The sequence below is a fragment of the Mercenaria mercenaria genome, chromosome 8 (assembly GCF_021730395.1).
Source record: "Mercenaria mercenaria strain notata chromosome 8, MADL_Memer_1, whole genome shotgun sequence".
NCBI lineage: Eukaryota > Metazoa > Mollusca > Bivalvia > Venerida > Veneridae > Mercenaria > Mercenaria mercenaria.
Genome location: NC_069368.1, coordinates 74,077,379 through 74,101,819, shown reverse-complemented (window position 1 = coordinate 74,101,819; position 24,441 = coordinate 74,077,379). Strand labels below are relative to the sequence as shown.

The 24,441-nt window shown below is 35.5% G+C and overlaps 1 protein-coding gene across 1 annotated transcript in view; it reads right to left on the bottom strand.

Moving 5' to 3' along the window:
• Positions 1-21,661, bottom strand: part of LOC123566067 (eukaryotic translation initiation factor 3 subunit J-B-like) — a 49,073-nt gene extending 27,412 nt beyond the window's left edge. The window contains exons 1-3 of the mRNA XM_045359900.2: positions 21,602-21,661; positions 21,430-21,512; positions 5,729-5,771 (exon numbers count right to left, since the gene is read on the bottom strand). Of these exons, the coding sequence (XP_045215835.2) occupies positions 5,729-5,771; positions 21,430-21,512; positions 21,602-21,620 (145 nt within the window). The 5' untranslated portion in view covers positions 21,621-21,661. The remainder of the gene's footprint in view (positions 1-5,728; positions 5,772-21,429; positions 21,513-21,601) is intronic.
• Between the last annotated feature and the right edge of the window lie 2,780 nt (positions 21,662-24,441).

Here is a 24,441-nt window from a genome sequence, read left to right as displayed (position 1 = left end):
CCTAGGGGGATAATTTGAACAATCTAAGTAGAAGACCACTAGATGATGTCACATGCAAAATATTAAAGCCCTAGGCCCTGTGGTTTTGGACAAGAGGTTTTTCAAAGTTTTTCCCTATATAAGTATATATAAACCATGTGACCCCGGGGCGTGACCAAATTTGACCCAGGGATATAATTTGAATCATCTTGGTAGAGGACCACTAGATGATGCTTCATACCAAATATCAAAGCCCTAGGCTCTGTGGTTTTGGACAAGAAGATTTTCAAAATTTTTCCCAATATAAATCTATGTAAATTATAAACATAAACAAAGGGCCATAACCCACTCAAAAATTGTTAAACCAGTCTGATTTTCAGGGGGACACAACTAGGGTACCAATACAGCATTCTGACAAAGTTTGGTCAAAATCCCCCTGGTAGTTTCTGAGGAGATGCGATAACGAGAAATTGTTAACAGACGGACGGACGGACGGACCACGGATGCAGAGTGATTTTAATAGCCCACCATCTGATGATGGTGGGCTAAAAATAAAGAGTAAACTAGAAAATGCTTTTGTAAAAAAGCGCATGTCTCCCCCAATGCAAAGTCCTATAGGCAAGAAGTCAATAGGGGTCAGGAGTGAAAGTCAAAGAGACACTGATGGTTGGCTGCAATAGGGATCATCTACTTGGCATGTCCAGTCATCCCGCTAAATTTCAACACTCTTGGCCTAGTGGTTCTCAAGTCACTGTTCAGGCTCCTGTGACCTTGACCTTTGATCAAGTGACCTCAAAATATATAGGGGTCATCTACTCTGCATGTTCAATCACCCTATGAAGTTTCAACATTCTGGGTCAAGTGGTTCTCAAGTTACTGATCGGAAATGGTTATCAATGTTCAGGCCCCTGTGACCTTGACCTTTAACAGAGTGACCCCAAAAACAATAGGGGTCATTTACTCTGCATGACCAATCATCCTATGAAGTTTCAACATTCTGGGTCGAGAGGTTCTCAAGTTATTGATTGGAAATGGTTTTCCATGTTCAGGCCCCTGTGGCCTTGACCTTTAACAGAGTGACCCTAAAATTGTTAGTGGTCATCTACTCTGCATGACCAATCATCCTATGAAGTTTCATCATTCTGGGTCAAGTGGTTCTCAAGTTACTGACCGGAAATGGTTTTCAATGTTCGGGCCCCTGTGACCTTGACCTTTCACAGAGTGACCCCAAAATCGTTAGGGGTCATCTACTCTGCATGACCAATCATCCTTTTAAGTTTCAACATTCTGGGTCAAGTGGTTCTCAAGTTATTGACCGGAAATGGTTTTCAATGTTCAGGCCCCTGTGACCTTGACCTTTAATGGAGTGACCCCAAAATCGATAGGGGTCATCTACTTTGCATGTACAATCATCCTATGAAGTTTCAACATTCTGGGTCAAGTGGTTCTCTAGTTACTGATTGGAAATGGTTTTCCATGTTCAGGCCCCTGTGACCTTGACCTTTGATGGAGTGACCCCAAAATCAATAGGGGTCAATTACTCTTTATGACCAATCATCCTATGAAGTTTCAACATTCTGGATCAAGTGGTTCTCTAGTTATTGATTGGAAATGGTTTTCAATGTTCAGGCCCCTGTGACCTTGACCTTTGACGGAGTGACCCCAAAATCAATAGGGGTCATCTACTCTTCATGAACAATCATCCTATGAAGTTTCAACATTCGGGGTCAAGTGGTTCTCTAGCTATTGATTGGAAATGGTTTTCAATGTTCAGGCCCCTGTGACCTTGACCTTTGATGGAGTGACCCCAAAATCAATAGGGGTCATCTACTCTTCATGAACAATCATCCTATGAAGATTCAACATTCTGGGTCAAGTGGTTCTCTAGTTATTGATCCGAAATGGTTTTCAATGTTCAGGCCCCTGTGACCTTGACCTTTGACAGAGTGACCCCAAAAACAATAGGGGTCGTCTAGTCCAGCAGCCCTACAACCCTATGAAGTTTGAAGGTTCTAGGTCAAATGGTTCTCCAGTTATTGCTCGGAAATGAAGTGTGACGTACGGACGGACGGACAGACGGAAGGACGGACGGACAGGGCAAAAACAATATGTCTCCTGGGGGAGACATAATAAAGGCTATTTTGTCGGAATTCTCGTTGAAAACACATAATATATATAGGTATTTACTACATGTATGTGGTCTGGTGAACACAACAGCATTCTGAAAAACTCAAGATGAAAGATACACAAGCAGTATCCTAATAACAACACTTAACAAGAGCACCGCCTTGCGGGTGCTGACGCTCATCTGATTTTTTTGTGTAATAGAAATATTGTCCTACCCATGATTTTCTAAGTCTAAAAAGGGCCATCATTCTTGCAAAAAGCAGGATAGAGTTATGTTTCTTGATGTACAGTGTCCACTTATGATGGTGAAAAACTGTTGCAAGTTTTAAAGCAATAGCTTTGATAGTTTATGAGAAAAGTTGACTTAAACATAATACTCAACCAAGAAAATGATTTTCTAAGTCCAAAAGGGGCAATAATTATTGCAAAAAGCAGGATGGAGTTATGTTGCTTGCTGTACAGGGTCAGCTTATGATGGTGAACAAGTGTTGCAAGTTTCAAAGTAATAGCTTTGATAGTTTAAGAGAAAAAGTTGACCTAAACATAAAACTTAACCAAGAAATCTGATATTTTCTAAGTCCAAAAGGGGCCATAAATCTTGCAAAAAGCAGGACGGAGTTATGTTTCTTGCTATACAGGGTCAACTTATGATGGTGAACAAGTGTTGCAAGTTTTAAAGCAATAGCTTTGATAGTTTAGGATAAAAGCTGACCTAAACATAAAACTTAACCAAGAAAACTGATTTTCTAAGTCCAAAAGGGGCAATAAATCTTGCAAAAAGCAAGATGGAGTTATGTTTCTTGATGTACAGGGTCTGCTTATGATGGTGAACAAGTATTCCAAGTTTCAAAGCAATAGCTTTGATAGTTTAGGAGAAAAGTTGACCTAAACATAAAACTTAACAAGAAATCTGATATTTTCTAAGTACAAAAGGGGCCATAAATCTTGCAAAAAGCAAGATGGAGTTATGTTTCTTGCTATACAGGGTCAGCTTATGATGGTGAATAAGTATTACAAGTTTCAAAGCAATAGCTTTGATAGTTTAGGAGAAAAGCTGACCTAAACATAAAACTTAACCAGGCAACGCCGACGCAGACGCCGACGCCGACAACCGCTCAAGTGATGACAATAACTCATCATTTTTTTTCAAAAAATCAGATGAGCTAAAAAGGGGGGAAGAAATACAGTAGTATAACCATTACTTGCTTTAAACTGGCACGGCAAGCAGTCTGAACAAAAATATAGGTTTTGAGTGAAAATTACAGGCTATTTGGCCGTTTTAAAGTTTTTTTCAGAAGATTTAAAGGTTTTAAAGGTTTGCTCTGAAATTAAAGGTTTTGAAAGGTTTATAGATATCATCAAGATGAACAATCAGACCAACTTTCATGAAGATCCATTGAAAAATATGGCCTTTAGAGAGGTTACAAGGTTTTTCTATTATTTGACCTACTGGCCTAGTTTTTGATGGCGCATGGCCCACTTTCGAACTTGACCTAGATATCATCAAGATGAACATTCAGACCAACTTTCATACAGATCCCATGGAAAATATGGCCTCTAGAGAGGTCACAAGGTTTTTCTATTATTTGACCTACTGACCTAGTTTTTAAAGGCACGTGACCCACTTTCGAACTTGACTCAGATATCATCAAGGTGAACATTCTGACCAAATTTCATGAAGATTTCATGAAATATATGGCCTCTAGAGAGGTCACAAGGTTTTTCTATTTTTAGACTTAAACCTAGTTTTTGACCGCACGTGACCCAGTTTCGAACTTGACCTAGATATCATCAAGATGAACATTCAGACCAACTTTCATACAGATCCCATGAAAAATATGGCCTTTAGAGAGGTCACAAGGTTTTTCTATTATTTGACCTACTGACCTAGTTTTTGAAGGCACGTGACCCAGTTTCGAACTTGACTTAGATATCATCAAGGTGAACATTCTGACCACTTTTCATGAAGATCTTGTGAAACATATGGCCTCTAGAAAGGTCACAATGTTTTTCTATTTTTAGACCTACTGACCTAGTTTTTGACCGCACGTGACCCAGTTTCGAACTTGACCTAGATATCATCAAGGTGAACATTCTGACCAATTTTCATGAAAATCTTGTGTAATATATGGCCTCTAGAGAGGTCACAAGGTTTTTCTATTTTTAGACCTCCTGACCTAGTTTTTGACGGCACATGACCCAGTTTCGAACTTGACCTAGATATCATCAAGCTGAACATTCTGACCAATTTTCATAAAGATTTTGTGAAATATATGGCCTCTAGAGAGGTCACAAGGTTTTTCTATTTTTAGATCTACTGACCTAGTTTTTGACCACGTTTGACCCAGTTTCGAACTTGACCTAGATATCATCAAGGTGAACATTCTGACCAATTTTCAAGAAGATCCATTGAAAATTATGGCCTCTAGAGAGGTCACAAGGTTTTTCTATTTTTAGACCTACTGACCTAGTTTTTGACGGCACGTGACCCAGTTTCGAACTTGACCTAGACTTTACCAAGATGAACATTCTGACCCATTTTCATAAAGATCCCATGAAAAATGTGACCTCTAGAGATGTCACAAGGAAAAGTTTATGCATGCACGGACGCAGGACGACGGACACCGCGCGATCACAAAAGTCCACCTTGTCACTTTGTGACAGGTGAGCTAAAAAAGGACCTAAATATGCTTATAACTATTTTTTATTATTTCCTGTCTTTGTTTAAGTCTATTAATCTAAAGTAAATAACAAAATCACTGAAAATATCAGTGATTCTGTTTTCTTATCCTTGTAAATCTTTCTTATAGGTCATATGGCGACTTTCCAGCTATGAAGGTGGAGGAAGATTCTAGGTGCCCCTCCGTGCATTATTTCATCACAGGCGGGTGCCAGGGTAGAACCACCTGGATGGCTTCCTCACATGAAGAATTCAACTTCCCGAGTGAGGCCTGAACCTACATCGGTGAGGACAAGTGTTTCAAAGTCAGCAACATTAACCACTCAGCCATGGAGGCCCCAGTAAAATAGTAAGATTCTCTGTAATAATTTTTTTTTAATATATATTTTAACTGAAAATTTTCATTTACATTTGCAAATATGGCTTCATTGTTCACTGATTTTGAATGTTAAGATGTACAATTACACGAGTATTTTACCTGATTGTATCTTCCATACATCAGTACTTAGACTAATCAAAGCCTTGAAATGTCTGAAGGTTGCGGGTTTTTGGTTGATTTATTTTCTGTTTAAATGCCAGTCTATGAATATACATGAATGAGAAACAAATACAAATTTACTGTGCCTCATATCTAAGATGAACTCTGCCTGACCCAGCTTGTGATGTAACCATGGGCTGGAATACCTTATCATTGATTGATCTTATATAATCTAAGGGTCAGTGTGAGTGGATACAGGTTAAATAAGAACTGCTTGTTCATTGATAATTCATCCGCATTGTTCATGAATGGGACTATTTTGTGTAGCACATGAACATCCTTTGGATGTGATTCGGAATAAAATAAAGACGCTATGATTGTAAGAAATACACTTTAACTTTGGTAGAGGGATAAACCCGTAACCAAAAATAATGACAGCCCTATTAGAGACAGTCATGATTTACCTTCTGCCTTCTTCTCTTCATCATCTTCAGCATCCCAGCTGTCCTGCAAGACATAATATAATAGGGTTATATACCTCTCCATTTTACAATTAGAAGCTTACAATCTCCATTTTAAACTGCCCTCTACAAAACAATGACTAATCAAACATATAGCTTAAAATTACAGTCCCACTTCACAATCCAAACTAGACTCCTTGGAATTACAAGTGCTGTTTAATCTCTACTGACTTAGCACCTCATCATTCTAAGCCATTGCTACTGTATATAGTACAAGCTAGTCATACCCGAATTTGAGACATTTATAAATATACCAAACATGCATTTATTTGCATTTTTCACTATGTTTTATTCACTAAATAACAAGATTCAGTATCTTTGATACATCATTACTTACATAAATATACATTACTTTATCAAGGCACACTGCTGCTTATAGCGGTTATGTTATTAAGGAGGCTCTAATTTGGAAATAAAGTGGATTCAAAATCATTTGGATCCATTTGGGGTGGACACTAATCTGTCCAAAAAAATGTTACTTCAATATATTTTACCTAAGTTTAGATACATTTGTATCCCTTTAAATACTCAGCGAAAGATAAAACTTTAATGAATGGTCAAGAAGGAAAACAAGTTTATTCATTAAAATGCTTCAATTAGGTTGGACACTATATTTTATAACATTTTTAAAAAATTCTTTTAATTTCAGTAAAACACCCACCCATCAAATAAAATCAGAAATTCAACATTGTATTTTAGTGAAAAGCTATTCTTTCATATCGTGTAAATTTACCACTTTGAAACAAATTATCGCCTTTGTTTACAGCTTAACACCTTGAATTATTTCTTGTTTATATGTTTATCGACAGCGTGCATTAATATTGTATACTAACTGAAAATTCTGAAAATAAAGGAGGTGTTAATAGATGACACTCTTTCATATCTGTCCAAAAACCTGAAATATTTTTAATTTCCACGATAACCAGCAATAAGTCATGATTAACATGTTCTATAACCACCCTTTTAGTGCAAACATCTGTTTACATGTATTAATGGTATGTTAACTGTGACTCTGAATAAAAGTATTCAAAGAAAGTGCCTGGACAAGCTTAAAAATTACTTGTGGCCATGGCTGATAACTATGTGAAAAATTTGTGGTTTGACGCCAATGTCAAAAATCGAACTTGTCCTAATAGTTGGCAGAGTTATGTACTCCTGCCTACAGATAGACTAGCTACAGTTTATTTATATATTTGGGTTTTTACGGCGCTCCAACACAGTATAGGTTATATGGCGCCAAACAGGACTACAAATTTTGGTTCCACATCTCATTTACATCAAAATAAAAACATGAGGTATGGAATCAAAATTTGCATACCTGCTGGAATCACAGAGTTACTGCAAAACCAAGTGTTAAGACCCTATTAGTCGCCTCTTATGATCATGCAAGGGTAAGGCAGTGGTTCCAATTCTTTTCATACAGAGATCGTCCCAGAACAACATGGGGCAACTAGCTACAGGCAAGAGTACATAAATTATACTACTTGCCTACAGATAGACTATCTATAGGTCAGAGTACATAAATTATACTATTAGACTGTTTTAATAAACAACTGATAAAAGTTTCAAAGCCAAATGTCAAACAGTTTACACAAAATATGAACTGGTACAAAAAACTTAACCAAGATTTGTTAAGTGAAAAGGGGCCAGAATTCGACCAAAATCCTCGATGGAGTTATGTACTTTTGCCTAAAATTGGACAAGTTGATGGTACACAAGTGTTGAAAGTTTCAAAGCTTTATCTCAAAATGTTTTGTTAAAATGTGGACTGGTATGAAAAACTTAACCAAGGTGTGACGCCAAGGCCGCGGTGAGTAAGACAGCTCTACTTAGTCTTTGATTAGTCCAGCTAAAAAGAAAATACCTATTATCTTTGACCTCTAAGTGTGACCTTGACCTCGGAAACAAGGGCCTGGGTGTTGCATATGACACATCATCTCATTAAGGGGAATATTTTCACCAAGTGATTTTTAAATCCCTTGATAAATGGTAGAGTTATGGACTGGACATGAAACTGATGCTCTAAACCAGTGACCCCCAAGTGTGACCTTGATCTAGGAGCTATGGGTTTAGTTCTTGCACTTGCACATCAACTCATTATGGGGAACATTTATGCAAAGTAATTTCAAAGTCCCTTGATGAATGGCAGAATTATGGACCGGACAAGAAACAGATCATGTTAACATTTGACCTCTAAGGGTGACCTTGACCTTGGATCTAGGGGTCTGGGTCTGCACATATCATGTTGCCTCATGATGGGGAACATTAATGCCGACTAATACGTTGTATCAAAATTCCGTGATGAATAGCAGAGATATTGACCGGACAAGAAAGGTTTCTATTTTTAGCTCCAAGTGCCTCCATTAGAACAAATTTTGGAGAGGACCTTATAAGGATGCTATAAGTATGAGGAAGATCCACCAACCAGTTCATGAAAAGAATTGTTAGACGGTAGTTTCATGCTAAGCCCTTTCGGCCCCTTAATGTGGCCAAGTGCTCCCATCTAAACAAAACTGGGAGAGGACCATATAATTTTACAGACCAACTTTGATGAAGATCCATAGAGAGGTTCATGGAAGAAGTTGTTTAAATATATTTTCATGTTTAGCCCTTGTGGCCCTTAAAAGGGGCCAAGTGCCCCCATTTGAATAAAACTGGAAGAGGACATTATAACAATGCTACAGACCAAGCTTAATGAATATCCATCAAGCAGTTCATGTGAAGTTGTTTTAAGATTTTTTTTTCTATTTTTAGCTCTTGCGGCCCCTAAAAGAAAACCATTAGAAACTTGTCGGAGGTCTTTGCCAGATTGCTACAGCCCAAATTTGGTGCAATTCTGACCAGTAGTTTTAGAGAAGATGTTTAAGTAAAAAATGTTAATGCAGGACGAAGGACGACTGACAATGGATGATGGACACCACACCATCCACCTATACCAATAGATCAATCTGAACAAAGTTCAGGTGAGCTAAAAAAAAGTTATAAGAAATGCTTATCATCTCAAAACAAGAGTGCCAGAATGTCACAATATACGCCTGTCACAGCAAATTTCTTTACACTAGCACCTGTATTTGCAAATGGAATTTTAATTTCGTGGTAGTAATTATTGTAATTCTTTTGTTTTTCTAAATCCACATAAAAACTCCTTACCAGGTAGAGATACCTTAAAATACACCTAAAATTTGAAAGTAACATCTATGCTGTTCCAGAGAAAAGTGGTCTTGGTTTTTCCCTATTGTCAGTTATAAAAAAGTTACAATATAAGTTATTTATAGTAACAAATAAGGGATTTATTTTTTATTTTGTTGGGTTTAACGTCGCACCGACACAATTTTAGGTAAGTTAATCTTTAAAAAAAAAAAAAAAAAAAAAAAATCCCCCCCTCAAAAATTGTAAGTCCACACAAAAATCCTTACCAGGTAGAGATAGGTCAAAATACACCTCAGAATTGGATGTAACATGCATGTTGTACTACAGAAAAGTGGTCTCGGTTTTTCCCTATGACTAGTAATGAAAAAGTTACAATACAAGCTATTTATAGTAACAACAAAGGGAAGTGATTCTAAAGAAGGGACCTGCGCATGACACTTCGTCTCATGAATCATTTTTGATGGTGTACAATTGTGCCAAGTTACATCAAAATCCCTCCATGCATGAAGAAGAAATGCTTTGGACAAAGTCATTCTTGTATCTGACCTTTGGCCTCTAAGTGTGACCTTGACCTTAGACCTAGGGACCTGGTTCTTGTGCAAGACACTCCATCTCATGGTGGTGAACATTTGTGCCAAGTTATATCAAAATCCCTCCATGCATGAAGAAGAAATGCTACAGAAAAAGTTTTCATTCTTGTTTCCTTTGACCTCTGTGGCCTTGACCTTAGACCTAGGGACCTGGTTCTTGCGCAAGACACTCTGTCTCATGATGGTGAACAATTGTGCCAAGTTACATCAAAATCCCTCCATGCATGAAGAAGATATGCTCCAGACAAAGTCATTCTTGAATTTGACCTTTGATCTCTAAGTGTGACCTTGACCTTAGACCTAAGGACCTGGTTCATGCATATGACACTCCGTCTCATGATGATGAACAACTGTGCCAAATTTCATCAAAATCCCTCCATGCATGAAGAAGATATGCTCCGGACAAAGTCATTCTTGAATTTGACCTTTGATCTCTGTGACCTTGACCTTAGACCTAGGGACCTGGTTCTTGCGCATGACACTCTGTCTCATGATGGTGAACAATTGTGCAAAGTTTCATCAAAATCCCTCCATGCATGAAGAAGATATGCCCCAGACAGTCATTCTTGAATTTGACCTTTGACCTCAAAGTGTGACCTTGAACTTAGACCTAGGGACCTGGTTCTTGCGCACAAGACGGAGGTGAACAACTGTGCCAAGTTTCATCAAAATCCCTCCATGCATGAAGAAGATATGCTCCGGACAAAGTCTGTGGACGCCGCCTGCCCGCCCAAACGGAGTACCTGGAGAAATATGTTAGACACAAAATAATCATAAAAGGAATGACAAAATACTTTTGAAAAAGAAGCTTGATATCTTCTACAAAATAGAACATGAACAGACTCGAAGTACATGTGATATAGGACGAAATGTACTGTTTAATAAAATATAACCTGTCTTGAAAGTTTCTTCTACTTATCATGAATAGTTTGGTATATTGTATATGATAAACCAAGGTATATTTGGTGTAAAAAACTAAAACAAAAATTCACCTGAGGGGTGGTTTCAAAAGACTTGACATGAACCTTAAACCTATAGGCTGCAGGGATCAAATTTAACTTTTTTTTCCACTAGCAAATTTTTGCTAGTGCCATATTTTTCCATTAGCAAAATGATGGGTTCCGCTTGCAATTATTTAAAAGCTGTTTACGTGCTTAATTTATTAAGTTGTTTTGTTGTTGTTTGGTTTCATATAGAAGTTCACGGTCTGGACAGGCCGGAGACTTTCTAGTATTGAAAGTATGAAACGAACAAAAGTACTCAATGATTCATTGAACTTTTGGCTGGATGTTGAAGTTTTAAGTTTGGAAGTGGCTATTCTTACGGTCCCGTAGGAATAACCTCCCAGGTCACTGCCCCTAGTGTTGCTAGCATTATCGATCTCCGCGGGCTTTTTTGCACCAAGAAACATGTTATTTTCCTCTACGCAGAACTTTGCAAATTACAGACCAAATAAAAACAAATATTGCCTAGATGCTTACTTAGATATCCTATAATTACTTTTGTATAAAGCGACAAGCGTCTACAAGCAGTCACGAGATAATCGGAAAATAAACTGCCCCAAAGGAGTTTTTAAAGAGAAAAGGACAGTTTGAGCAAATTCCCCGATTTTCGAATGTGAAAATATTCGAGTGCCATGATTTTCTACTCTCATTTTTTTTCTTACTTGAATTTTGCAAGTTAGCGACCACTAAATTCGATCCCTGAGGCTGAGTATAGCATGTAAAGTGTCAGCAGCAATGAAAATTTCATTGGAAATTGCTTCCACTATTTTGGTCTTTCAAGTGTTTGATGCAAGTGGGGATATTGCCCATATATGAAACAAGAGCTGTCTGATGACAGCACGCTCGACTATTTGAAGAATTGATTTAAGAATGGGGTCAAAATATTTCCACGGATATTCAGACAAAAGAAATAAATAGATTAGACAAACAATGTTCCTGTATTACTAAGATTTCAATAAGTCTTGCACTAAATGGCAATATATGAGCCAATTTCAAAGTCCAAAAACGGCCATAATTCAGTCAAAATAGTTATGTACTCTTGCCTACAGATGGAAATCATAATGATAAACAAGTGTTCAAAGTTTAAAAGCCATATGTCAAATAGTTTTGACAAAACATGGATTTGCATGAAAACAGAACTAATTTCAAAGTCCAAAAAGGCCCATAATTCAGCCAAAATAGATGACAGAGTTATTTTCTCTTTCCTACAGATAGAGACTATTATACTAAACAAGTGATAAAAGTTTCAAAGCCATATGTCAAACACTTTACAAAAAATATAAACTGGTACGAAAAACTTAACCAAGATTTCTAAGTCAAAAGGGGCCATAATTCAGCCAAAATCCTTGATGGAGTTATGTACTCTTGCCTATAACTGGACATGGTGATGGTAAACAGGAGTTGAAAGTTTCAAAGCTTTATCTCAAAAGACTTTGTCAAAATATGAACTGGTACGAAATATTAACCAAGATTTCTAAGTCGAAAGGGGCGATAATTCAGCCAAAATCCTTGATGGAGTTATGTACTCTTGCCTATAACTGGCCATGATGATGGTAAACAAGTGTTGAAAGTTTAAAAGCTTTATCTCGAAAGACTTTGTCAAAATATGAACTGGTACGAAAAACTTCACCATGATTTCTAAGTCAAAAGGGGCCATAATTCAGCCAAAATGCTTGATGGAGTTATGTGCTCTTGCCTATAACTGGCCATGATGATGGTAAACAAGTGTTGAATCTTCAAAGCTTTATCTTAAAAGACTTTGTCAAAGTATGAACTGGTACGAAAAAGTTAACCATGATTTCTAAGTCAAAAGGGGACATAATTCAGCCAAAATCCTTGATGGAGTTACATGCTCTTGCCTATAACTGGCCATGATGATTGGTAAAGAAGTGTTGAAAGTTTCAAAGCTTTATCTCAAAATACTTTGTCAAAATGTGAACTGGTACGCAAAAACTTAACCAAGGTGTGACACCGACGCCGACACCGTTGTGAGTAGGATAGCTCTACTTATTCTTCGAATAGTCGAGCTAAAAAAGAAATCACTCAATATTCCCTAGGATTGCATCAGATTTGTTGGACTAGATCTAAAACATGTGCACATTTTAACATCTTCTATAAAACACACTTAGCCTCCATGTACCATCTCTCGACCCAGTTTTACACTATTTTGTGGTAATTATATAGGTTAAAAAATAATCAAATATAAGATATTGACATTGATTGGTAGACTGACCCTTTTCAAAGCTGTGTACTCTATTTTGGGATGTTCACTTCTACTACATGACGTAATACAGGTATGTACATGTAGGTAAGTTTGATCGTTAATCACATTCTACAAAGAACCAATTCTCGACCTTTCACAAGTCCAGTGATTTTTTTTGCCCTTTATGGAAAAGGTCCGGTACCAGATAAATTGGGAAAAATAGCAGGCTTTTTACTCAGATTGGGAATTTTCAGTTACTTAATAACATCATTTAGAATGCTTCTTCCTTTAATTCCATGTAAAAAGCATCAAACAAACTGTTTAAATGGTTAAATCATGGTGAAAGTCAATGTAACTAAGTTTTCCTTCTGCAATCATTAAATTTTTTTTATGATAATTGGGAAAAAAGATTGCATTTTTCAATTGGGAAAAGGTCCTTTTAGGGGTACTTTATAAAGAAGGGAAAAAATCGCTGCAAGTACTGCCTTTACGGTGTCATGACCCAAATCAGACAAATATTTCAGCAATAAAATTTTTTAAAATGCATTTATTTAAATAGTCCATAAGTTTATATATGTTGAGCGCAAATAACCAATCTGCGCTATTTACCAAACGCGCAGTGCATATAACAAATTTTTACGTTGGTTATATGCGCAACGATTTACCAATCGTTGCGCAGGATAAATTTAATCTGCGCGATTTACCAAATGCGCAGCGCAAATAACAAATGTAACTTTATATATCAGAAATTTGCATTTCGTGTTAGATAAATCATGCAGCTGGTCAATTTATTAATAAATATAGATGTCAAATGCTGAATATCTCGGTACTTAAATTATGTGTCATGAATTTGTTTCTTCATCAGTAAATTCACGGCAGTCGGTCACCAGGTTTCAATACCTCCAATCTTATACAAGATGCAATAAAACCCAAACATGCGTGAAGGTGTGATTTCCTCCAGCTTGCACACGTCGTCCCCTGGTATGTTTTAGGCTATTTTTAAAATTTTCTACTTCACCCGAGCACACACTTAGCAAAATCATGAAAATATCGTTTTTATTGTAATGAAATATCTTGAAATTTAACAATAATATTTTTTTTATCAACGGGAGCATATCTCTCAACATGTCTAAGATAAAAGATGAAACAAAAAAAGTCACAGAATTAAAAGAAAATTCTTACAGATCTTATCTATATTATTATTATTATTATTATTTTATAGTACAAAATCAATTGAATAAAGAGTAGGCCTAATTTTCATCAAAACGTAAACAAAATTTTATATTTTGTAGCTGCACAAGATATGCCTTCGGTGCCCTGCATTAAATGAAAATCTGGAAATTATTCTGATAACTTTAATATCTTTTATAAATCATATTTACTTTTACTTTGATTAATGATTACAGACTAAAACTATAGTTTTTTTACAAGTCTAAATGGATCTATAATGTTAAAACCTGTAACTTGCGTGGGAGGTCGGTCCTTCGCTAATAGCAAAGTTTGAAATTACACTGTATTTCAAATATATTTCATTCATAAAACATACTATTTATGTAACTTCCAAATGAATACTGTAAAAAATGAATAGAAAAAGAGTGATTTCTGTCATAACGAGAAGGAAATATTACATTTTTTATCTGCGCAAGATGTGTGTCTGCGCTAATAATAAATCTGGAAATTATTCTGATAACTTGAATATCTTTTATAAATCATATTAACTTTTACTTTGATTTACGGTTACAGACTAAAACTATAAGTGTTTTTTTACAAATCTAAATGGAGCTATAATGTTACACCTGTAACTTGCGTGGGAGGTCGGTCCTGCGCTAATAGCAAAGTTTGAAATTACACTGTATTTCAAATATATTTCAGTCATAAAACATACTATTTATGTAACTTTCAAATGAATACTGTAGAAAAATGAATAGAAAAAGAGTGATTTCTGTCATAACGAGAAGGCAATATTACATTTTTTATCTGCGCAAGATGTATGTCTGCGCTAATAATAAATCTGTAAATTACTCTGATAACTTGAATGTTTCTCATAAACTATGTTAACTTAAACTCTTATGATTACAGACTAAAACTGTAGCTTTTGCAAATCTGAATATAATGTTGGATGTCGGTCCTGCACTAGTTAATAGCAAATCCTGAATTGATACGGATATTTCAAAAAAAAAAAAAAAAAAAAAAAAACTTCATTTCTTAAACATACTCTTTATGTATCTCTAAAAATTAAAGATATGTTTAAAAGAAAATAAAAAGAAAAAAGTCATTTCTGTCGTAACGAGAACGAAAATTTTACATTTGTTATCTGCGCAGATGTTTGTCCTGCACTAATAGTTCATATGCAAATTACTCTGATTACTTGAAATCTCTGATAAACTATGCTAAACTTAAACTCTGTTGTATGCTTACAGACCAAAATTGTAACTTTTGCAAAGACGAATCTAATGTTAAATTTGCACCATGCGCGGGATGTCACTGCAAATCCTGAAATGACACCGATATTTCAAACATATTTCATTTTTAATACATACCATCTATGCAACGTTTCTACAAATAAAAAGTCTTAAGAGTGGGAATTAAATAAATACAAAACAATGATTTCTGTCATAACGAGAACGAAATATTACATTTGTTATCTGCGCATGATGCTTATCCTGCGCTATTACTTCGATCAAAGCAACAAAGGAAATGATAAAATTGGATATTTCTCAGACTGGTTTCTTTCTTAACTGAGTGATTAAATTAAATTGAGCCACGTCATGAAAAAAACCAACATAGCACGTTTGCAACCAGGATGGATCAGGACCAGCCTGTGCTTCCGCGCAGTCTGGTCAGATTCCATGTTGTTCGCTTTCAAAGCCTGATCAAACAGAATGGATCCTGACTAGACTGCGCGGATGTGCAGCCTGTTCTGGATCCATGCTGGTCGCAAACGCACTATGTTAGTTTTCTCATGACGTGGTTCAATTTAATTTAATCACTCAATTAAGAAAGAAACCAGTCTGAGAAATATCCAATTTTTAAAAGGAGAAGAATTCTATAAGACTTCTCTTTCATTCTTATCCTTTCCTGTTTTGTTTTATATATGACACTGATGTGCAGGCTGATCATGATCTACACCTGTAGCAAAGGCAGAATCAATCATGTCCAGTATGATAAGGATCAAACTAGCTATAAGCGCAGGACTGACATCCCGTGCAGGTTACAGATATATTATTATACGTTATATTCTGCTTTACAGAAACTATAATTTTAGTCTGGACTCGTAAAAGCAAAGTTAAAGCTATCGGAGTAATATCTGAATTTTCCATTAGTACAGGACACATATCTTGCGCAGATAAAAAAAGTAATATTTCGTACTATTCATGACAGAACTCACTCCTTTTTCTATTTATTTTCTACCATAAAAACAGTTTGTTTCTTCTCTTTTTTTTCTTAGAAAAAAATGACATGAATAGATTATAGAATGCTTTAGAAATGAAATTATATATTTGAAATTTCGGCATCATTTCAGGATTTGCTATTAGCGTAGGACCGATATCCCGCGCCTGTTACAGATGTAACAAGATATTCATTTTGGCAAAAGCTAGACTTTCAGCCCGTAAAACAATGGTAAAATTGACATGGTTAATGAAAGATATTCTAGTAAACAGAGTAATTTTCTAGGTTTTTTTTTATTAGAGCAGGACACACATTTTGCGCAGCTACCAAATATAAACTTTCGTTAACGTTCTGATCGAATTTACTCGTTATTTTATTTATTTTGCACTATAAAAGCATGAAAAAATAATATCAATTAGAATTGTAAGAAATGACATACATTTAGTATATTGTTGACATTTCAGGAATTGCAATTAGTGCAGGACCGTCATCCCGCGAGTTATGTAGAAGTAACTTTATATTCTAGCTACAATTTTAGTCTGTAATTGTAATAACAAAATTAAAGTTGACATAGCGTATGAAATTATCGGAGTAATATTAAAACTTTCTATTAGCGCAGGACATACGTCTTGCACAGATAAAACATGTAATTTTTTCATTCTCAGTATGAAGGAAATCACTTTTGTTTCTATCTATTTCTACTACATTTCTAAAAGGTACATAAATGATATGTTTTATAAATTAAATATATTTGAATTCAAGATTTGCTATTAGCGCAGACCCGACATCTCGCGCGGGTTACAGAATTAAAATTACATTTGTCTATAAAACAAAGTTAAATTAAGCATGGTTTATGAAAGATATTCAAGTAATCAGGATCATTTCCAGATTTTTTTTAGCGCAGGGCCAACATCCCGCGCAAGATACAGATGTAACAAAATATTCATTTGGCAAAAGCTACAATTTCAGCGTGTAATCACAACAAGAGCTGTCCGTAAGACAGCCAAGCTCGACTATTCGAAATATTGTCACAGAAGCAGGATATTATTACCCAAAATGTTAAATATCGAAAGAGTTTTAAGTTCCGAAACAGGACATAATTTGACCAAAATGCATATTAGAGATATGGGACTTGATGCTATCAACTAGTTTTATAACCCCGAAGAAACATGTTAAGTTTCAATTTAATATCTGCATTAGTTTTGGGGAAAGTAACTTGCATGTAAAACTTTAACCAGAATTTTCTAAGTCCAAAAGGGGTATAATTTGCTCAAAATACATGTTAAGAGTTATGGAACTTGACCTAGTGAGGTTGGTAATTGACCTAGAAAAAGAATAAATAAGTTTCAAATCTATATGCCTTTTAGTAATAGCTGTATGTACTTGCACGCAAAACTTTAACCAGAATTTTCTAAGTCTAAAAGGGGGCATAATTTGGCTAAAATACATGTCAGAGTTATGGGACTTGATTCTATCAACTAGTTTTATAACCCCGAAGACACATGTGAAGTTTCAATTTAATATCTGCATTAGTTTTGGAGATAGTAACTTGCATGTAAAACTTTAACCAGGATTTTCTAAGTCCAAAAGGGGGCATAATTTGGCTAAAATACATGTCAGAGTTATAGGACTTGACCCAGTGAGATAGGTAATTGATCTGAAAAAGAATAAATAAGTTTCAAATCTATATGCCTTTTAGTAATAGCTGTATGTACTTGCATGCAAAACTTGAACCAAAATTTTTTAAGTCCAAAAGGGGGCATAATTTGGCTAAAATGAAGGTCAGAGTTATGGGACTTGATTCTATCAACTAGATTTATAACCCCGAAGACACATGTGAAGTTTCAATTTGATATCTGCATTAGTTTTGGAGATAGTAACTTGCATGTTAAACTTTAACCAGGATTTTCTAAGTCTAAAAGGGGGCATAACTTGGCTAAAATACATGTCAGAGTTATAGGACTTGACCAGTGAGGTAGGTAATTGATCTAGAAAAAGAAAAAATAAGTTTCAAATCTATATGCCTTTTAGTAATAGCTGTATGTACTTGCCGCAAAACTTTATCCAAAATTTTCTAAGTCCAAAAGGGGGCATAATTTGGCTAAAATGAAGGTCAGAGTTATGGGACTTGGTGCTATCAACTAGTTTTATAACCCCGAAGACACGTGAAGTTTCAATTCAATATCTGTATTAGTTTTGGAGATAGTAACTTGCATGTAAAACTTTAACCAGAATTTTCGAAGTCCAAAAGGGGGCATAATTTGCTCAAAATACATGTTAGAGTTATGGAACTTGACCCAGTGAGGTTGGTAATTGACCTAGAAAAAGAATAAATAAGTTTCAAAGCTATATGCCTTTAAATGATAGCTGTATGTACTTGCATGCAAAAACTTAACCAAGGTGTGACGCCGACGCCAGGGTGAGTAGAATAGCTAGACTATTCTTTGAATAGTCGAGCTAAAAAAGGATAAAGTTAATATGGTTTATGAAAGATATCCAAGTTATCAGGATTATTTCCAGGTTTTTTATTAGCGCAGGGCAAACACATCTTGCGCAGATAACAAATGTAATATTTCGTTCTCGTTATGACGGAAATCACGCTTCTTTCTATTGTTTTTTCTACTCCGAAAACATTTTTTATGAAGTTACATAAATAGTATCTTTTAGAATTGAAATATGTTTGAAATATCGATATCAGTTCAGAATTTGCTATTAGCGCAGGAACAACATCCCGCGCAGGCTACGGATGAAACATTATATTCAGATTTTCAAAAGCTACAGTTTTTAGATTATAATCGAAAAACGAAGTAAAAGTTAAAATGGTTTATAAAAGATATTTAAGTTATTAGAGAAATTTTCAGGGTTCTATTAGCGCAGGACACACATCTTGCACACCTACAAAATGTAAAATTTTGTTCACATTTTGACGAAACTTATTAGTTACTCATTCTATCTATCTCACTATAAAACATTAAAAAATTATATAAGTATAAAAGATCTGTAAGAATCGTCTTTTAATTCTGCTTATTTTTGTTTTATTTTTAATATTGGCCAAGAGATATGCTCAATTTGGTAAAAAGAATAGCGCTTTTTCAATATGATGGGAAAAAAAAGCGATATGGTGAAATGTGGTAAGTGTGTGGCAATTCAGTCTTTTATGTAAGTCTCCTTTATGTTCTATATCCAGATAAAATGACTGCGTGTGATCGGATGAAGTAAAATACTTTAGTTATAAAAAGAAAGAGAGAACGATGTGGCTATCCGAAAGAAATAACACCTTCACGCATGTTTGAGTTTTATTGCATATTTTATCATACTGCAGATACTGAAACCAGGTGACCGACTCCCATGAATTTAATGATGTTGAAATAAATTTATGACACATTTTTAAAACCAAGATTTGCAATATCAGTCTGTAATTGTTAAACAATGTAAAAGTTAGCATGGTTTATGGCAGTTATGCATAATATCAGAGTAATTTCCAGATTTTCTATTAGCGCAGGACACATCTTGCGCAGCAACAAAAATTCGTTCACGTTCTGGCGAAAATTACTCTTTTGTACTACAAAACATTAAAAAATATCAATACGATCTGTAAGAAATAAGCAATGTATATTTGAAATATCGGTGTCATTTCAGGATTTGATATTAACGCTAGATCGACATCCCGCACCGGCTACGGAGTTTAAAAGTTAAAAAAAACATTAACAAAAAAAAAAATATTTGTGTTATTAAATATACTTTGGATATTTTGTATCATTTTAAACTTTTTTAACACCTATGCCAAATGACTCTTAATACCGTCGTCAACAGAAATTTATAGTCCATAAACTACCAGGGACGTGAGCATTTCATTGAAATTACCTCATAAATACCCACATATATTTAAAAAAAATGTTTTTCTTGTTCTTTACAAATTAAGCACAGGCAGTTCAAACCTTAACGGGTGCCTGATCACCGTCAGTTTTACAATTAAACAATTTTATGTAGGCCTACAAGTCTAACACTCTAATTTTATCGGGAGATATCATCCATATGTTAAAAGCGCAGACTCATTTACCAAATGTGCAAGAAAGTTACCCTGCGCATATAAGAAATATATAAGGTTGCCCGATTTACAAATCGTTGCGCAGATAACAAATTGGTTATTTTCACTGCGCGATTTACCAAATGCGTAACATATATAGTCTCATCAAAATGAGAAAATTTGTACACATGTATGTGTTAGATCTGACAGACGGGAAACATATCAAAACATAATTAGATTTTCTTGTAAATTTTATGAGGTCAGTGTACTTTGTCAGGTAGAAAAGGATATGAATAAAATATTCTATAAAACACTTACTAATACTTTGCTCAAAACTGGCAAAAAAACAATGAAAATGCCAAAAGATTAGTAAAGTACCTTTGCAAAGTGCGGTAATTCGATGACATATTGAAATCAATCGAGAGATGGTAGCGTTTGATAATTGGTACAAGGAGGCAAAGAGCTATAAAAATAAATAGATCGGCAACTTGAAAGGCATATAGAGCAAATCACGCCAACATCCCGTGACAACTGAATGAGATCTCGTTGTAAGCATCTGTTGATCACGATTGATCAAGTCGGCAAACGCTTTTAAATAAGGTTACTTTCGGATCGATTGTTTACAATGATAATGGTGCTTTTTTAATGTTATTAGTATTTTCTACACGGGGAAGGAATGAATTTATGATTGCAAGTCTAAGAAATCAACAGTTTTCGTTTGAAAAGAGGATTCGATTCGGTTTATTACGCGCCGGGCGTACCGCCAATTTTATACTTCAGTAAGCGTCTGTTGATTTGATCACGACTGATCAAGTCGGCAAACGCTTTGAAATAAGATAACGATCTTACACGAGATGACACGGGATTATCCCCAGTTGCCATTCTGTGTATTTTTAGTTCTTTGAAGGAGGCTACATTTTTACTTCTTGTGGATAATTTTAGTTTTTTTTTAATTTTTGGGTACATTCTGGTTTAGGTACAGTATCATGGTGCTATACCCTGTTTTCTTATATTCTCAGGGGCCTAAGGGGTTGTTTTATTCCCAGTAACAGATTAACCATTTCATAAACAGTATTTGGGTGTTGTTTTGTTGATTCGTCTTTCCCTGCTACCGTTCTTTTGTTCTTCTTTTGCTGATATTAATACCCTAGAATAAGACTTCAATGGCATACAATGTAAATCATTACAAAGAAAGAAAATAGTAATGGGATTCCATGTTCGTTTTTCTATAATTTGAGTCATACATCGTAATTAACAATGAAATCAGGTGGGTGGGGTACCTTCACATCGTCGCCTTCATCTTCTCCTTCCCATTTATCAGTCTTTCCAACAATTGGAGCAGCTGGCTCAAAGTCATCGGCATCTGAAAATATAATTAGAACATCAGTAACTAAGAGTAAAGAAAGAAACTTTCTCGATATAAACGAAAATATGTGAACCACATGACAGTACCCCATTCATCGGCAGACATTTTGGATTCAATTCTAGGTATTATACTGCTAAATGTTGTAAGAATTCGGCGACGGACCGCCGCCTTACTACGTCGCACTCAATCCCTATTATTAGTATTCATAATTTTAACATGTCCAAAACATTGTGGAATGATACTTACTTCACTTGGGTATTAATTATATTTTACTCGGACTTTATCATAGACTCCCTGTGTAAATCTCAAACTTTTAAAACTAAAAAAAGGTATACATTGAAACAATATTTCAATGAAACTTCAATTTTTGTTGTCTGTAGCATCATCTGGGACATGTGCAGTGAAAAATCTTAATTTGATTTCTAAAGTAGTGTGATATTTATTTCTAAAGTCACTATATGTTCATTGTAAATATACTTCGTTATACCCAAGTGGAAACTGGCAGGTACTCGAAAATGCTGCTCTCTGATTGGTCAATTAGAACCCCTAATATACTGTGATGTCATGATAAAGTTATGAATAACAAACAATCATGACACAGCTAGAGATTTTCGAAAGTAGAATGTTAGGATTGCAATCGCACATTCTTATCTCAAAGAAAATAATGTACCTGGCCAGAGATGCAACATTTGTTTATATTTACACTTTAATGCATAGTTACTGAGATGATTTGAATGTTGGAAATGTCTAGGGATACGGATCCTCATGCGTATTATGAGACTTTTTGCCAATATTTTCAGTATGAAAAAAAAAAAGAAAATGCTCATGAAATATTTGATGAAAAGAGGCTGTTAAAATATGAACATCTACATGATTAAGATATATGTACGCTAGTATCTTTGGACTTTGAAAAATGAGAGTCAAAAATCATAAATTAAAAAATAAAATGGGTTTATATATTTCACGCTACTTCATGTCTTGAATGAAGCTGCAGTACAAACTTTTCAAACAATTATTTTCAACGATGTTATTTGATGATATTTGTTAATGATCTTCTTTCTTCTTATCGTTCGCGACTACACTGTCAGACTAGCAGCCTCTATGAAATTTGTGGTTTGCCGCAGATCCCCAATGCCTCCATACAATTTCTGGTGAATTGAGGTATCTATCGGCCAAGTCGCAGCTCGCTCCTGCTCATGCCTTTTACATCTCTGAAGTATATGCTCCGCAGTCTGATCTTCTTCACCACATGGACAAGTTAGCGATGATGTCAGTCTGTATTTCTTGTACATGTGAGCATTGAGCTTGTTGTGCCCTGAGCGGAGCCTGACCATTATCACTTGTTCAGACCGATCAAGGAGATGAAAAGCATCTTCCTCCATCCTTGGTCTCGTTAGTGCCTTGATGATGGTGACTTTCTCCTTGTAACTCACAGGTTCTGTTGGTTGTTTTGACTGAGCTCCTAGCTTAGCCAGTTTGTCTGCCTCTTCATTGCCTGCAAGTTCACAATGGGATGGAATCCACTGAAGTGCTACTTTGCAGGTTATACTCAGGCTCTGCATTCTCCTGGCTAGCTGCGGAGCTTTATTGTTGATCAGAGCTTTCATGACAGACAGTGCATCTGTGAGAAAGACGACTGAGGAGCTTTCTTCTGCCGAGTCTTCAACCATTGAGACGGCATTCATGAGTGCTTCAGTCTCTGCCTTGTAATTGCTGCAGTGTTTTCCTGTGGCTGCATGTAGTGTTTCTCTCTTGCCAGATGGGTATTGAATGAAAACTCCTGCTCCTCCATCTTTGACGGCGCATGTGGCTGATCCGTCTGAATAGACATGAGTCCATGATTCCGGAGGATAGTCTTCATTGATCATAGCAAGTGTGAGGCTACTCCGAATGCCTTCATCCTCTTGCTTCCCGCGGTCAAGACGAGGAACAGCAAGTCTCACAGTCACTGAGGACAGATCATTCGCTAGTGGGTTTATAATGTCTTCACTACCTAGGGGAGTCGTTGGTATGCTCAGCTCAGTTTTGAACTCTCGGTTGAGTTTCTTTGCCTCATGTACGAAGTTAATGATATAAATTGATTGTATTTTGTAACAATCACGTACTGTTCTAAATTGACGGAAAATAACAAAAGATAAAGAAGGATTTGGATGAGTTAATTTTGAATATGTAAACTTTTTACAAAGTTTATTATCTTGGATGTTAGTTTATATACGCAGAAAAAAGTTTTATTTTTATTATGTATTCAAATTCGGAACATTTGTTGTGACAGGTTCTGGTTGTTCATTTCTTTATTGTTTGACACAGCTGTAACACCATTTAAGGTTATGTATCAAGAGTAAATTAACTGGATCAATAAAAACTATCATACAACTTCCTCACAAATTTCGGATAGAGAACAAATTATTTCATATTTACTCTCTATGGCCAAATTGTCACTGAGATCGAACTTGCAACATTTTCAACATGAATAAGATAAACTAACAGTGAAAGCAGTTTATTGCATGTTAATAATAGCATCAATACTATTAAAGCAAATGTTTCTGTAAATCCAGTCTGCCAAATTCTAGGACATGTTTGAAATGCAGTTACAGTTCTTAAACAGAACAAAAATATGTATAACATCATACAATCATCACACGTTCCACTGAGTTAAATAAACAACACATATCTCTCTCGATGTTTGTCCGAATTCTTTAACCATAAACGTGGCTGTTATTGGGTCATTCTGAAAATAGACACAGAGGCTGATTTGAGAATGTACTATTTCGACAGATAACGGCGATCAAGGTCGATAAAAAAATGTAATTTACATCCGACCATGTGCCAGAGTTCAGGAAAGTTTGAAAAAGAGTTATCTCCTTGCACAGGTAATGATATCAGAGGACATGCAAGATAGCAATATTACAATTACTTACAAAACGAT